This window comes from Papaver somniferum, chromosome 2 (genome assembly GCF_003573695.1).
Source record: "Papaver somniferum cultivar HN1 chromosome 2, ASM357369v1, whole genome shotgun sequence".
In the NCBI taxonomy this organism is placed as follows: Eukaryota; Viridiplantae; Streptophyta; class Magnoliopsida; order Ranunculales; family Papaveraceae; genus Papaver; species Papaver somniferum.
The window spans coordinates 134394905-134408657 of record NC_039359.1 but is presented as its reverse complement, the minus strand read 5'-3'; the positions used below and the strand labels follow the sequence as shown (position 1 = coordinate 134408657).

Below are 13753 nucleotides of genomic sequence, written 5' to 3'. Positions count from 1 at the left end.
AGTAATTAAATCGGTTGAAGGGTATATATGTAATTGAACTACCTAAAAGATACCACTTATAAGGACACCTTAGATGAAATTATTGGTTTGTATGCCTGAAAATTTTAGGTATCCCTAAAACATGGTTCGATGAATGAGAGGGAAATTATTGGTGAGTATATCTGGGCTTTGCATGTGCTCATTTCATTTCACAGGAAGATGCAAATTGTAATCAGATGGTTAGTTACTTGGAACTCTAGCTACATGCACGGCACGCATACATAACTATCACGTCACTTTTATAATACATCCTAACTGTTAAGTACCGCTCTCAAACTAATTAACCATATCAATTCAATGGATCAAATGAACTAACCTATTTATACACTCCACTTTTTGCTGCTTCTTCATTCGTTTATATTTGTTAATTCAGGAAATCTGTGATTCGAAAAGCTTCATCAACTATTTCTTTATTGATTTATTCCTGTGACTCATATAATGTACACACTAGCGCTAGTTCTACTTTTCACATGTCGGCATCCTCATGCATCTGCTGCCTAACTCTCCTCTGAATGCATGGTCATTTTTTATTCTCGTGTTTATGGTATGCTTTTTCATCTCCATCTATCAATCATCTCAATCAGTCGTTTTTGTTCCATGTATATGTATAGGTTAGGAGAAATACAGAACCAAGGAACTAAAAAAGCTATAACTGTAACTACTATAACTATTATTGTGGCTTTAATAGGCTAGCCCGTGAATGATAGAGCTCAAGCATATATTTATTTCATTTAGAAAAAGCTTTTTCGTGTATTTTTACTTTCAGGTGATTTTGTATCAATTCGTCCGGGAAACCCAAATCCTAATTCACAGTTCTCGCATTAATACACAAAATCAGAATTCATATATCCGACTGGTATAAAATCATAAAATTGTTGGATGTTTAATATTTTATTCAACTAATTCAAAGTTCAGTAACATTAAAATTTTCCTAAACCTATCAACATGACAAAACAACAACTAATGCGAGCATGTTTTGCTCGATATACTTTATGCATTTTTTTCTTCTTTTTTCTTGAATTGTTTCATTGGTAGATATTGGCACAGTTTATTATGTTGCTGCTCTTTATGAACAAAATTAATTAAATAATTCTCAATCAGCTTTTAAGGCCCCAAATCTTCAGAATTTAGAAGACAACCATAAAAAAGAATGTTTGCAAGTTGGTCGACTTCATTAATAGTAAAAGACGGTACAAAAGATAATTCGTAAGTGATACTGAGAGAAATAATTTGTAATGTGTGGTCTAAGTGAGTTGACTAGATGATTGATGGTGGTAATACTTTCTTTTCTTCATTATATACGTTTTTTTCTACATACACAACTTTTCTCTATCTCTACATGTTAATGTGAAAATTACTTTCTCATATAATTTCCTTTTCGTTCATGAAAAATCCAGGGGTTTCATGATCTAATCTACATCTAAGTAACTTTTTCTTTCTACATTAATAGCAAACACGAGGGTTAACAGTAGTCCACATATGCTCGAACCTTCTAATAGCCCTATACAGGTAGAGCATGCAACAGATCATATAAATAAGCTCATAGGGTTCTTAAAGTTAGTAAGAAAAATTTCATCCAAACTTATCTAGCTAGCTCTTCGTGAAACCTTAGCCACTTTCAAATTTCTAGCTCCCACCAAAAAGAAGAAGAAGATTTGTGACATTTTTGTACTAGTGCTCTTTACATTTGAAGTTGCGTATTATATTATGGCACCGAACGGAGAAACGATAGTCGGTTCTTACATTACTACAACTACTAGTACTACTAGGAACAAAAACTTCTGCAAACCACCAAGACTATCAATGGATGGATTGAAAAGAACAACTTCTGATATTTCATTCGAATTCAGCAAAGAATCTGCGGCGGCAATACTAGATCAACATCAAAATGGTGTAAAACTTCCACCGATTTCCGAAGTTGAAGATGCAAAATGCGAGTGCTGTGGAATGTCAGAAGAGTGCACACCTCAATATATCCAACGAGTTCGCGATAAGTTTTCGGGTAAATGGATATGTGGGTTATGTTCTGAAGCAGTGAAAGAAGAGTTAGAGAAAAATGGAGGAAAAAAAGAAGAAGCATTAACATCGCATATGAATGCTTGTGTAAAGTTTAATAGCCTTGGCAGAGCTTATCCAGCTTTATATCAAGCTGAAGCCGTGAGAGAGATACTGAAAAAGAGTCCAAGATTGGATGGGAGAATCAGCAGGGCCAAGTCCTACAGTCCTAGAGAAAGAGGAGATGTTAAAGATGGAAAAGTCATTCATAAAGGTGGGATTATGAGGACTGCAAGTTGTATTCCTGCGATTACAAAAGAAATGAACGAAAAGATTGAAAAAAAGGTTACCGAACAATGATATGAAGAATTAGCTAGAGTTTGTAATAAGTGTCCAACAGTCAAATTGGCCATGGTTGTTGTACCAAGAGGTCTGGAGTTCAATATCAACTTACATCGGCAAGAAGCATTTGAAGAAGATTAATTGTCTCTCAATGTATTTTTGTCAAATAAATGGGTCGTAGAACTAAACCTACCTATAACTCTTCTTTAATCCATGAACACCTAATTATCTAATTAGCTAATGAGCAACCTCCTCAACTCATGTCTTCCGCTAGCTAGAAATTCATTCCCCGTCTGATCCTTAATTTTTGTTCTTTTTCTTATTTTATTTATTTATTATGCTATACTACTGCTACATGTTGCAGTAGTAACTCTGTAATGTTTTATTTTTACTGGTTGATCCAGTAATAATGCTAATACTATTGTTCTTGTGATTATAATTTTTGTTTCATTTCATCATAATCACGATTTATAATGAGTGAGAAATAAAATCGAGTACCACAACAAACTTTAACAATCATTAAGGTACTATGGCCTACAAGCTTTAACAACAACTAGCAAAGGCATATAGCTCTCCCTCCCAGCTCCAAAGAGCTTAAAATAAAAGACATACAAACCAATACGGCAGTCTATCTCTTCCTAGTAGGGGTTCTTTTCCCTCTACATATCATTCTTTGTAATCCCGGGCCAATTGAGTTTAGCGAGTTCTTTTCCAGGGTTTAGCTTGGATTGTCTTTCTACTATGCCACCGAATACGTTCTTCATGTCGGGTTTCTTTCCTCCAACGCCTAATATAGCACTAACATTCACAAGATTGTCAACCTTTTGCTCCTTAGTCATAGGTCTCCTTCTAGGTATTTCTTCTGGAGTTCTCATGCATCTTCTTAATTTTCATACCTTCATTATTTGTTTCATACTCCGACTCTTCACTAAAATCATCACAAGATTCAATTGTGATTTTTTCATCGCTGACTTCCTTGTCACCCTCTTGTTCTCTAATTTCTTTTTCTCTACTCCCTATCAAAGATTCATCTAATTCCGCATTCATACTTTCATCGGAGCAAGGTTGAACTTGCCAAGTACCTTTTTCGCTTGATTTCTTCTTGTTTTTAGTATAAACAGTCCGATTTCTGTTGAGGGTTTGGCTGCCTCTTCGATGACCCCATCATGTTGTACACAAGTAGTCAAAATCTCCTTTGATTGAGCCATCACCTCCAAGTCTTGTTGCATAGACCTTATAACCATTTATGTTGTCTCCCCTGCACTAGTCTTACGAGCCTCCGTAGTGGTTGTTGCAGAATTATCTTGTTTTTATTACAACAACAAAAATTATATTCATCCACCAAAAAACCAACGCTCAAATCCTCTTTGTAAAAATCTTTTTGTTATAAATGACATCGGTAATACAACAATAACAACCAAGCTTTTAGTCCCAAATAAGTTGGGGTAGGTTAGAAATAAAACCTATGTCGAAGTTATAATGTGTTAGAATATATGATTGGTAATAATAAATCATGTGAAAAGTTTAAATATTTAGGTTTATATTTAGTATGAATTGATTTACAAGTATTATTCTTGCATACCAAGTTATGATATCACTATATATACCCTACGGGTTTTCATTGTAAATTATATCATTCAAAAATAAAAGTCTATTTTATTTTTACTTTGGCTTCTCTTAAAGGTAGCCCACACTTTTATTAACTATAGCCCAAAATATTTAAACTAAAATGAAAAACCAAAGTTACCAAACATGTCTTAATCTTTCTACTAATAATCCTACTCCCCAAAATCAAAATATAAACCCCAACTTTTTCTTCTTTAATCCAAACTAAATCATACTTCTATTTATTTTTAATTGTTCTCTCATAATTCTTACAAATTGTCCAATTATAAACCTTAGTGTTTACTTTTCCCCAAAACAAACTAAACCCATCTTTTCACTTTTTCTCTAAAATGATGGTATTTTCTCTAAATCATGATTACAGATATTGATTGAGGTTATGTATTCTAATTATTCTCTTAAAAATTCTCCACAACAATATCGATCGAAAACAGAAACATAATCAAATAAGGTTTTGATTCTTTTCCAAAAAATCAATTTTCTAAAACTCCATAAACACTATAATTCTACAAAAGAATTCTAAGATGATGTTCTTTTCTCCTAATCATGATTACATTAAATTGAGTATTCTTGAAAATAATTAATTATGTCATAAATCTTACATAAGTTTGATTATGAAAATTATATAATTAGATTTATTTTATTTTATTTGATTTAGGGATTTATAATTTATAATTGTGTAAAATTTTATGGGTTATGTTAATAATTATAAGAATCCGCTTAATTAGATTAATGACTTATTTTATGTGGATTATATTTAATAAAAGCATGGGCTATATTTAAGAGAAGCCTTTATTTTTTCTAGTTCTAAATTGGTATCAACAACCAAGCTTTTAGTCCCAAATAACAACCAATCTTTTAGTCCCAAATGAGTTGGGTAGGTTAGAAATAAAACCTATGTCGAAGTTACAATGTGTTAGAATATATGATTGGTAACAAATAAATCATATGAAAAGTTTAAGTATTTAGGTTTATATTTAGTATGAATTGGTTTACATGTATTATTCTTGCATACCAAGTTATGGTATCGCTATATATACCCTACGGGTTCTCAGTGTAAATCATATCATTCAACAATAAAATTCAATTTTATTTTTATTTTTTCTAGTTCTACGTCGGTATCAGTAGGTTCGATCCTAACCTGTGCCCACTTCATTCTTTCTCAATCGGCGGCGGTAGCCTTCAATGCTACGTCCGCCGGATCTTCCTTCCACTGTAGTATTAGTTTTTTTTTTAAGTTTTCATCCATATTTACCAATCCTAAATCTAACACCGTAATTGAAGTTATCAGATTTTGCTGAAGACGCACACTTCTTTTGGCCCTTTTCAGAAGTTTTTGTCTATTTATTGATGGTTCCAATACTCTCAATCAATTTCTTTTGAGGATTATGTGGATCTAGTCCTTCGCACGGGGTTCTCATAATTAATTATATTTTGTCCGTCGTGCGGTTCTTCGCCGATTTTTGAGTTGGAAGCCCAGAAATCCTACGTAGTGTTGGGATGAAATAGTCTCACATTGCCTAAAACACATAGCCTCTATACACATAACACTATGGGCCACTTCAGTCCTTGCCAATTGGTTTTGAGTTGGATGCCCGGAGGATCTTAGATAACCTAGACTCTCATACTGGCGTAACACTGATACTATATTAGAATGTGGGCATCCAACTCAAAACCAATTGGCAATGAGTGTAGTGGCCCTGAGGATTATAAACTGCAGGATCTTATACACAATGTTGTGGGACTAATGATAATCTCAACACGCCTCCATCACGTGTATCCTCGTTGGGTCTAACACGCGTGAAATCGGGTGACACTGACGCGGAATAAAGCTGCGGTCAAATGACTCGATCGACATACACAAATACCTTCTCTGATACCATGTTACAATGTGGGCATCCAACTCAAAACCAATTTGCTATAATTTTTTATAATACCCCATATAGTCAGAGAGTTAACTAATGATGGGGGATATCAATTAATTTTTTTTTGCTGATAACCCATGTAGGGTTATAATACTCAGGCATCTAACTCACTGCTATTTGGCTTTGAGTTGGATGCTTGTATTCCAACATGGTATCAGACCTACGCTCGCATGAGAGTCTAGGTTATCTAAGATCCTGCGGATTATAGTCTTTTGGACCACTTCACTCATTGCCAATTGATTTTGAGTTGGATGCCCGTATTCTAACATAATGACATCGGTAGTGTTGAGGAGAAAAGTAAAAATGAAATGGATTGCTACAATAGTCTAAAATGTTATTACAAATGATGGGTCTTATTGTCAATCTCATCATCGTTTACGCATGCATACATAGTATATGGTTTCTCGCGGCACAATGTATCAATAATATATGGTTTCTCGTAGCATGGTGTATCAACATGAGTCGAAGATTTGCACCGAGACATCTGGTAGCGGGGGAAAGGCTTACCGGAATTCATTATTAATCAACTTGAAGTATTTATTTTCAAATTAGCAATCCAACCATACATACGACGCCTTTAAGACACAACCATGTGCCTCAAGTATTTCTTCACACACACAAGCATACAAATCAACTTTTCACAAGCAAACATTCCCGAATGATGAAAACTTTTTCTATCTCCCGTTTTCATCTATAAGAGCAAATACCGAAGTATTATCATGCCTATTGTTTGTACCCATAAATATTTCCGGGTACTAAACACGATGATTTTGGTGTTGTTGATGAAAACAAGGTTAAAAACATAAAATAGCATAAAGATGAGAGACACGAGTTTAACGTGGTTCGGCATGGTTATAGCACGGGTAGAGACTGGCGCACAGCTTACAACATGGGTAGAAACTGGATGGCAGTGTGGCACAGTACTTAACTGAAACTTGATAGAAGTGCGACTGGAAATTTGGCTGGTAGCTAGTCGGCAGCATCGCTGGCAATTTGGCTAGAAACTGCGCGGCAGCACCATCGGTAATATGGATGGAAACTGTATGGCTTCACATTTGACTGATGGTTGACTTTGACCGTTGATCGGTAGTTGACCTTTACCATTGACTTTGGCCATTGACCGATCATTGAATTTTATGTAATACTGGGCAGATTGGTGGGCTCCGTCGGTTGACTGGTTAGCATGCTTGGATGACAGCCGAACAGTGGCCCAGGTAACATTCTGGCCCAATATGCGGCAATTTTACTCATGGTACAAACATCGCCCCCTCTTAACCTCCAACTTGTTGGGGGTTAAGAAAATTTATTTTTCCTTAGTCAATGACGAAACTCTCCCCCAAGCGTGGATCATTTATGCTGAGGTGATTGGCAAACTTCCCTTGTTATTTGCGGAAATTACAATCAAGAAGCCCCCAAGTGAGGCTATTGTGACTGGGAGATCAGCGGGCAACAGTTGATCATGAACTTTTGTTGTATGAAAAAACTGGATTGAAGGCTGAACTAGTCTGCAACGGAAGCGTGACACTGGACCGGAGTGGTGTTGAAAGTGAGCTGTAACTGTTGATGTAAAACTGAACTGTGGCAGTTGCGTGCGGAATGGTGTGATCCTTCAATAGTTGATATGGCAACAGACTTTGAGTGTTGTTGGACCTCCAATTGTCTTGGTTGTACTACTGGATAGGATATCGATCTTCATATGTCGTCAATAGTTATATGAATCAGGATAGCAGCTGCGATGTAGACTATTTCGCTATAGTTGCTACGGAACTGGGCTGCTATGATTGCGGTAAACTGGACTGCTACTGACACAAAAAACTGTCCTCTGCAGTAACGAGCAAAACTGGGTAGTAACAACATTGAGAAAAGCTGGTCTGCAGCAGCTGCGATCAGCTGGGCGGCAACAGCAACGAGCAAAGCTGCACTGTAGCAGTTGCGATCAGCTGGACTGCAGGAGCTTCGATCAGTTGAATTGCAGCAGCGGCGAGCAAAGTTGCACTGCAGCAGCTGCGATCAGCTAGACTGGATGAGCTACGAACACAGCTGGACTGCAGTAGCTTCGATCAGCTGAATTGCAGCAGCGACGAGCAAAGTTGCACTGCAGCAGCTGCTATCAGCTGGACTGCAGGAGCTGCGAACATAGTTGGACTGCAGCAGCTTCAATCAGCTGGATTGCAGTAGCGACGAGCAAAGATGCACTGCAGCAGCTGCGATCAGCTGGACTGCAGGACTTGCGAACATAACTGGACTGCAGTAAGCTTCGATCAGCTGAACTGCAGCAGTTGCTGAGGAACTGGATTTAAACAGTTCGATAAACCTGAGTGTAACAGTTACAAATAAAACCAGACTGCATCAGTTGCGTCTAACTGACTACAGAATTGATGAGTAAAACTGGACTGCATCAGTTGCGTCCAACTGAGTGCAGCAGTTGCTTTTGAACTGAACTACAGCAGTTCGATCAACTTAACTGTAGTAGTTATTAATGTTACTCTTTGAAACAATTACATCAAATTATTAGGGTGTATGCTCGCCCCCTCTTAATCCTGTAACTCGTTGGAGAATTAAGAAGTTCGGGTTACCTTTTGTTTTGATTTCCAGCAGCTGAATTTCACATTGTTTTCAGGTGCCACGTAACTCGCCCCCAAGCGTGTGGAGTGTTACACAGCTCGCCTAAAAAAGTTACTTTAAACCATGAGGTGTTACATATTTCGCCCCCCATGTGATGGTCACCCACGTCGGAGTGATATGCAACTCGCCCTCAGAAGATAGTAATTGTCATGTTGCTCAATGCTCGCACAAGGGTGCACTTCCTTGCTGTATCTTGCTCGCGCATGGAATGAATGTTCAAGGTGTCTGCTATCTGGAACCCGCGCAGGGGGCCAACCCCACTATTCCAGATGCGCGCAGAATTGAAATGTGTGCATCTCCTTGTGAGAAAATGCTCGCCACATTGTAGGTGTCCCATTGAACAAAAGTGTGAATGATTATATGAAATGATGCAAAAATATTTAATTGTGTTCGTACCTTATGAGATGTGGTATTGTGAATCTGTGTATATGTAGCAGTTAGGATGTCCACTAATATGATATGTAGTTTTCACTTGATAGTGGTCGTTGACCGTTTGTGATGTCGCCGCTTGAAACCTCAAAATTTTTTTTTTTCAAAGTCATGATTTTTCACCTTATGGTTGTAAGGAATTGAAAGCGATTCCAATGAGCCAAAAATCACTCGAGTCAGACTTAAAACGAAGAAGTTATTGCTGAAACAAGATTTTCTCTTAGCGCGCGTATAGTAGCTGATGTGGCACAGCTGACTTGACAAATTGCTGACGTGGTAGTCACCAATTGGAAAAATTGCTGACGTGGCGTGCTGATTGGACAATTTGCTGATGTGGCATGCTGGATTGTGTGATGACGCGGCAGTAGCTGACTGGATCAAGGATGATGACGTGGCGACCTCTGATGCGACCAAGTGCTGACGTGACAACTGCTGACTGGACCAAATGATGATGTGGCGATCGCTGACTGGACCAGGTGTTGACTGGTCCAAACTGCTGACATTGTAGGTGCTGACTGGACCAACTACTGACGTGGCAGGGGTTGACTGGTCCTAGCTGCTGACGTGGCGCACTGACTGGACCCGACTGTCGACGTGGCTGATGATCACTGGCCCTAGATGGTGACTGGACTCCAATTTGTTGACGTGGCAGTCCACGTGGCGCTATGTTGTGCTGACGTGTCGCCTTCCTAGGGTTTTGTCGCTGATGATGCGGGTGAAAAAAACCTTGACGTGGGTGAATGAATGAAACGTGGGTTAACTGTACCTCTGAAGTGGGTGAACAAAAGTTGTTGAAGTGGGTGAATAGCACTGCTGCGGGGTTGGCCGCCGACTTTTTTTTTGTTTTTTGAAAATTTCCGCAACACTTTTCTGTGACTGTGGTCTTTCCTTTTGAACTTCTTGCAACAATTTTCAATTGTGATCTTTTCTGCGAACATTTGGCAACAGTTTTCAGCTGTAATCTTTTCTTCGAACATTTTGCAACAGTTTTCAACTGTAATATTTTCTTCGAACATTTTGCAACAGTTTTCTGAACTATTATCTTTTCTCGTCTGCAACAATATTCTCCTTGAACTTTTAGCCACGGTTCATCGGGCACTGTGGCCGTTTCCCATGGACTTTCCACCACTGCTTTGCTACACTTTTGTGGTATTTTCTGGAACTTTTTGAGATGCTTTTATGGAGGTCTTCTCTAGGTTTTTCAAGCGCCTAGAGACGTAGGAAACTAGACAAACCTGCGAACATGACAGTAGTGATTTTAAAATACTACAAACTTGAGTATGTTGATGATGCGTTTATTGGAAGAAATTTGTTCGAACTTTGGTCTTGGACATGTTGTGGATCGAACATCTTTCCAATAGTTTTAGCGATCTTTCCAATGAGTCGGTTTTGGTGGCCTCCGACTGTGAAGCTGGACTGCAGCAGTTGCGATCAACTGGACTGCAATAACTTTGATTAACTGGACTGCGGCAGCTGCAATTTGCTGGACTACAACGATTGAAATCAAAACTGGACCCAATCATGTTGCGGATCGAATATCCTGCAACAACTTTGATGACATTTTCGCGCCATCTTTTAACGTGGCCGAACGTCCTGGGATGTCGTTTCATCGGTCTTTGTAGTGATGCAGTTTTAGTGGTTCGAAGGTGATAGTTTCTGCAAATCTTGAACTGCGAATCTGGACTGCAGCAGTTGCGATCAACTGGACTGCGGTATCTGCGATTATATGGTCTGCAGCAACTGCGATCAACTGGAATGCAACATTTGCGATCAAACTAGACTGCAGCAGTGATTTTTCAAGACATTCAAACTGTTTTTAACGGAGACGATTTTGAAGCATTTTGTACTACTTTTCTCAATGGGAAAACACGATTCATTTTCTCGTAGTCCCCTTAGTCGGCGCCAATGTTTGTACCCATAAATATTTATGGGCACTAAACACGATGATTTTGGTGTTGTTGATGAAAACAGGGTTAAAAACATAAAATAGCATAAAGATGAGAGACACGAGTTTAACGTGGTTCGACATGGTTTGCCTACATCCACGGACGAATCCTCTTGGGGAGTGATATTTTATTGATATCATAATTACATGGATCTTTTTTCTCTCCCAGCCCCCCTTTTCTCAGGGTTACAATTTCCCTTATATACAGTTGCAAATTCTCTCCTCTCTTAATTGCGAAATAACATAAATTGAATTAAATTTCCCTGCATGCCTGCTGGCCATGCCCTGCATGCCTCCTGGCCATAAACTGCCTTGCATTAATCCTGCATGGAACTGCACAAAACTGCCCTCCTGTTTTAATTCTGCACTTACTGGCTTTTGCAGGCCTCCTGGCATTAATACGCATGAAACTGCCCTTGCATGCCTCCTGGCATTAATCCGCATGAAACTTCCCTTGCATGCCTCTTTGAATCAATTCTGCATGAAACCTCCATCCATGCCTCTGTGTGTTAATTCTGCATGATGGACTGACTGGCTGACATGCAATGGCTGGCAGTATAGATGGGCGATGGCTGGTGCACAACTTACAAAATGGGTAGAGACTGGCTGGCAGTGTGGCACATTACTTAACTGAAACTTGTTAGAAACGCGACTGGCAATTTGGATGGTAGCTAGTCGGCAGCATCGCTGGCAATTTGGCTGGAAGCTGCACGGCAGCACCATCGGTAATATGGATGAAAACTGCATGGCTTCATATTTGCCTGATGGTTTACTTTGACCGTTGACCGGTAGTTGACTTTGACCATTGACTTTGGCCATTGACGTTGACCATTGACCGATTATTGAATTCATGTAATACTGGGCAGGTTGGTGGGCTCCGTCGGTCGACTGGTTAGCATGCTTGGATGACAGCCGAACAGTGGCCCAGGTAACATTCTGGCCCAATATGAGGCAATTTTACTCATGGTACAAACACCTATAAAAGATGGTTTCTAGTTGATGACCACATAAGCTGTAGATGAATCTTGGAAAACAGGATCACAACTGGAAGCCATATATATTTGGTGGTCAAGCTATATAAAGACACTGTTGGGTATTCCTCTACCCTTGAGTCCCACTGGAAATGAAGGTGTTAGAGCATAGCTCGGTCAACCTCGCATGCGTTGCTATCTCAAGCATGTTTGTCAATTTTAGTGATCAAAACTATAAATCTTGATTTCTAGCCTAGATAGCTAAGTCTCGGACTAGGATAGAAAAGTGTAGTTGAGCTCAAGGACTTCATGGTGATTCATCGTACAACGACGAAGATCTATACGAGGAACCGTGGAACTTCATCAACAAAAAGGTATGTGGAGACTTGAACTTATCTATCACTCAAAATTCTATCTCTTTTATCTCCTATTTCTTATGAGACAAAAGTCGTATGCTATATAGACCAGATCATACACATTTGACATTTCGAGCTGAGTATTCATTTCTTATCTTTTATCTCGAATCGTGTGTTGGTAAAGGGTTTCGCTTTGATCAAGTTTATCTTCACCTAGTGACGAAAATCATGAAAAGTTTCAATCACTTTGAGAATTGCTCTTACGTGAATCGGTCTGTGAATAACGACTACATAACGTCCTCTGAGAATGTCCCAATGATTGAAATGAGAGTTTAGATTACATAACCATGTATTCCTTGAACCGAAGTTTTCGAACTTTGTTGATCAAGAGAAATCGGGAGGATTGTGGAATTGGCTTGCCAAGTCCGCAGACTCAGTCCGTGAACTGTTGGAAGTTCTCGACCGAGAATTTATGTCGGATTTTCCAAAACTCGTTTGTGTGCTAAGTCCGCGAACTGGCGGAAGTTCTATTTCTGAGAATTTCTGCTGAGTTTGGAAAACTCAACCGATTAACTTAAGTCCGCGAACTTGTTTGTGAACTTAAGAGGTTAGATCTAAAGATGTGCTCTGAACATGAAATAATAAATTACTAAGGAATTCTTTATGCAAACCGTGGATATAATGTTCATGAGCCAATTCAATCGAATCGAATCATCTTTGTTTCAGTTGTGTCTTGTGTAGTTACATAAGATCTCATAGCAATTGAACAACTCTTTAACTAGTTCATTTGAGTCAATTGAACTAGTTATGGTGAAGAAGAACAAGGTTAATATGAAATGCTCATATGGTTAACCTTTTGGGTTACTATGTTGAACCGACATACACGTACACGTTTGGGCATGGTTTTCACGAACCCAGTAAACGTCTACCCAAGTGTGTGTGACAAGCTAAGTTTTCGATCTAACGGTTGAGAAATATTAGCTTGAATCTAAATCAGATTTTCATCTAACGGTGAATAAGGATTGCTTTGTAACTAAGACAAAACCCTGATTTGAAGGCTATATAAAGGAGACATCTAGCATTGTGCAAAACTAATCCCCACACGTCTGTGTGCTACTAGTGCGCCCGCTAGAGTCGATATCCATTAACCTTTGATTTTCTTCTCTAAAATCAGGTTAACGACTTAAAGACTTCATTGGGATTCTGAAGCCAGACCGATACTACTTTATCGTAGTTGTGTGATCTGATCTTGCATCTTCTATCGTACGAGTTCAATCAATTGATTGGATTGAGTTCGTGAGAGTTCTCCGATAGGCAAGATAAAGAAGTCACAAACATCTTCGTCTCACTGTTTGTGATTCCTCGACAATCCGCTTGTATAGTCAGGAAGGATTGCAGAGAGGTGATTGATTAATCTAGGTTGTTCTTCGGGAATATAAGACCGGATTATCAATTGGTTCTTGTTCACCTTGATATTATATCAAAAGACGGAACAAAACCTAG

General features: G+C 38.8%; 1 protein-coding gene across 1 annotated transcript; it reads left to right on the top strand.

The window, feature by feature from the left end:
* The first annotated feature begins 1617 nt into the window (after positions 1 to 1617).
* On the top strand, positions 1618 to 2815 carry LOC113353980. Its single transcript, XM_026597442.1, has one exon. The coding sequence runs from the start codon at positions 1747 to 1749 to the stop codon at positions 2392 to 2394; it is 648 nt and encodes a 215-aa protein (XP_026453227.1). The 5' UTR covers positions 1618 to 1746; the 3' UTR covers positions 2395 to 2815.
* Positions 2816 to 13753: the final 10938 nt, after the last annotated feature.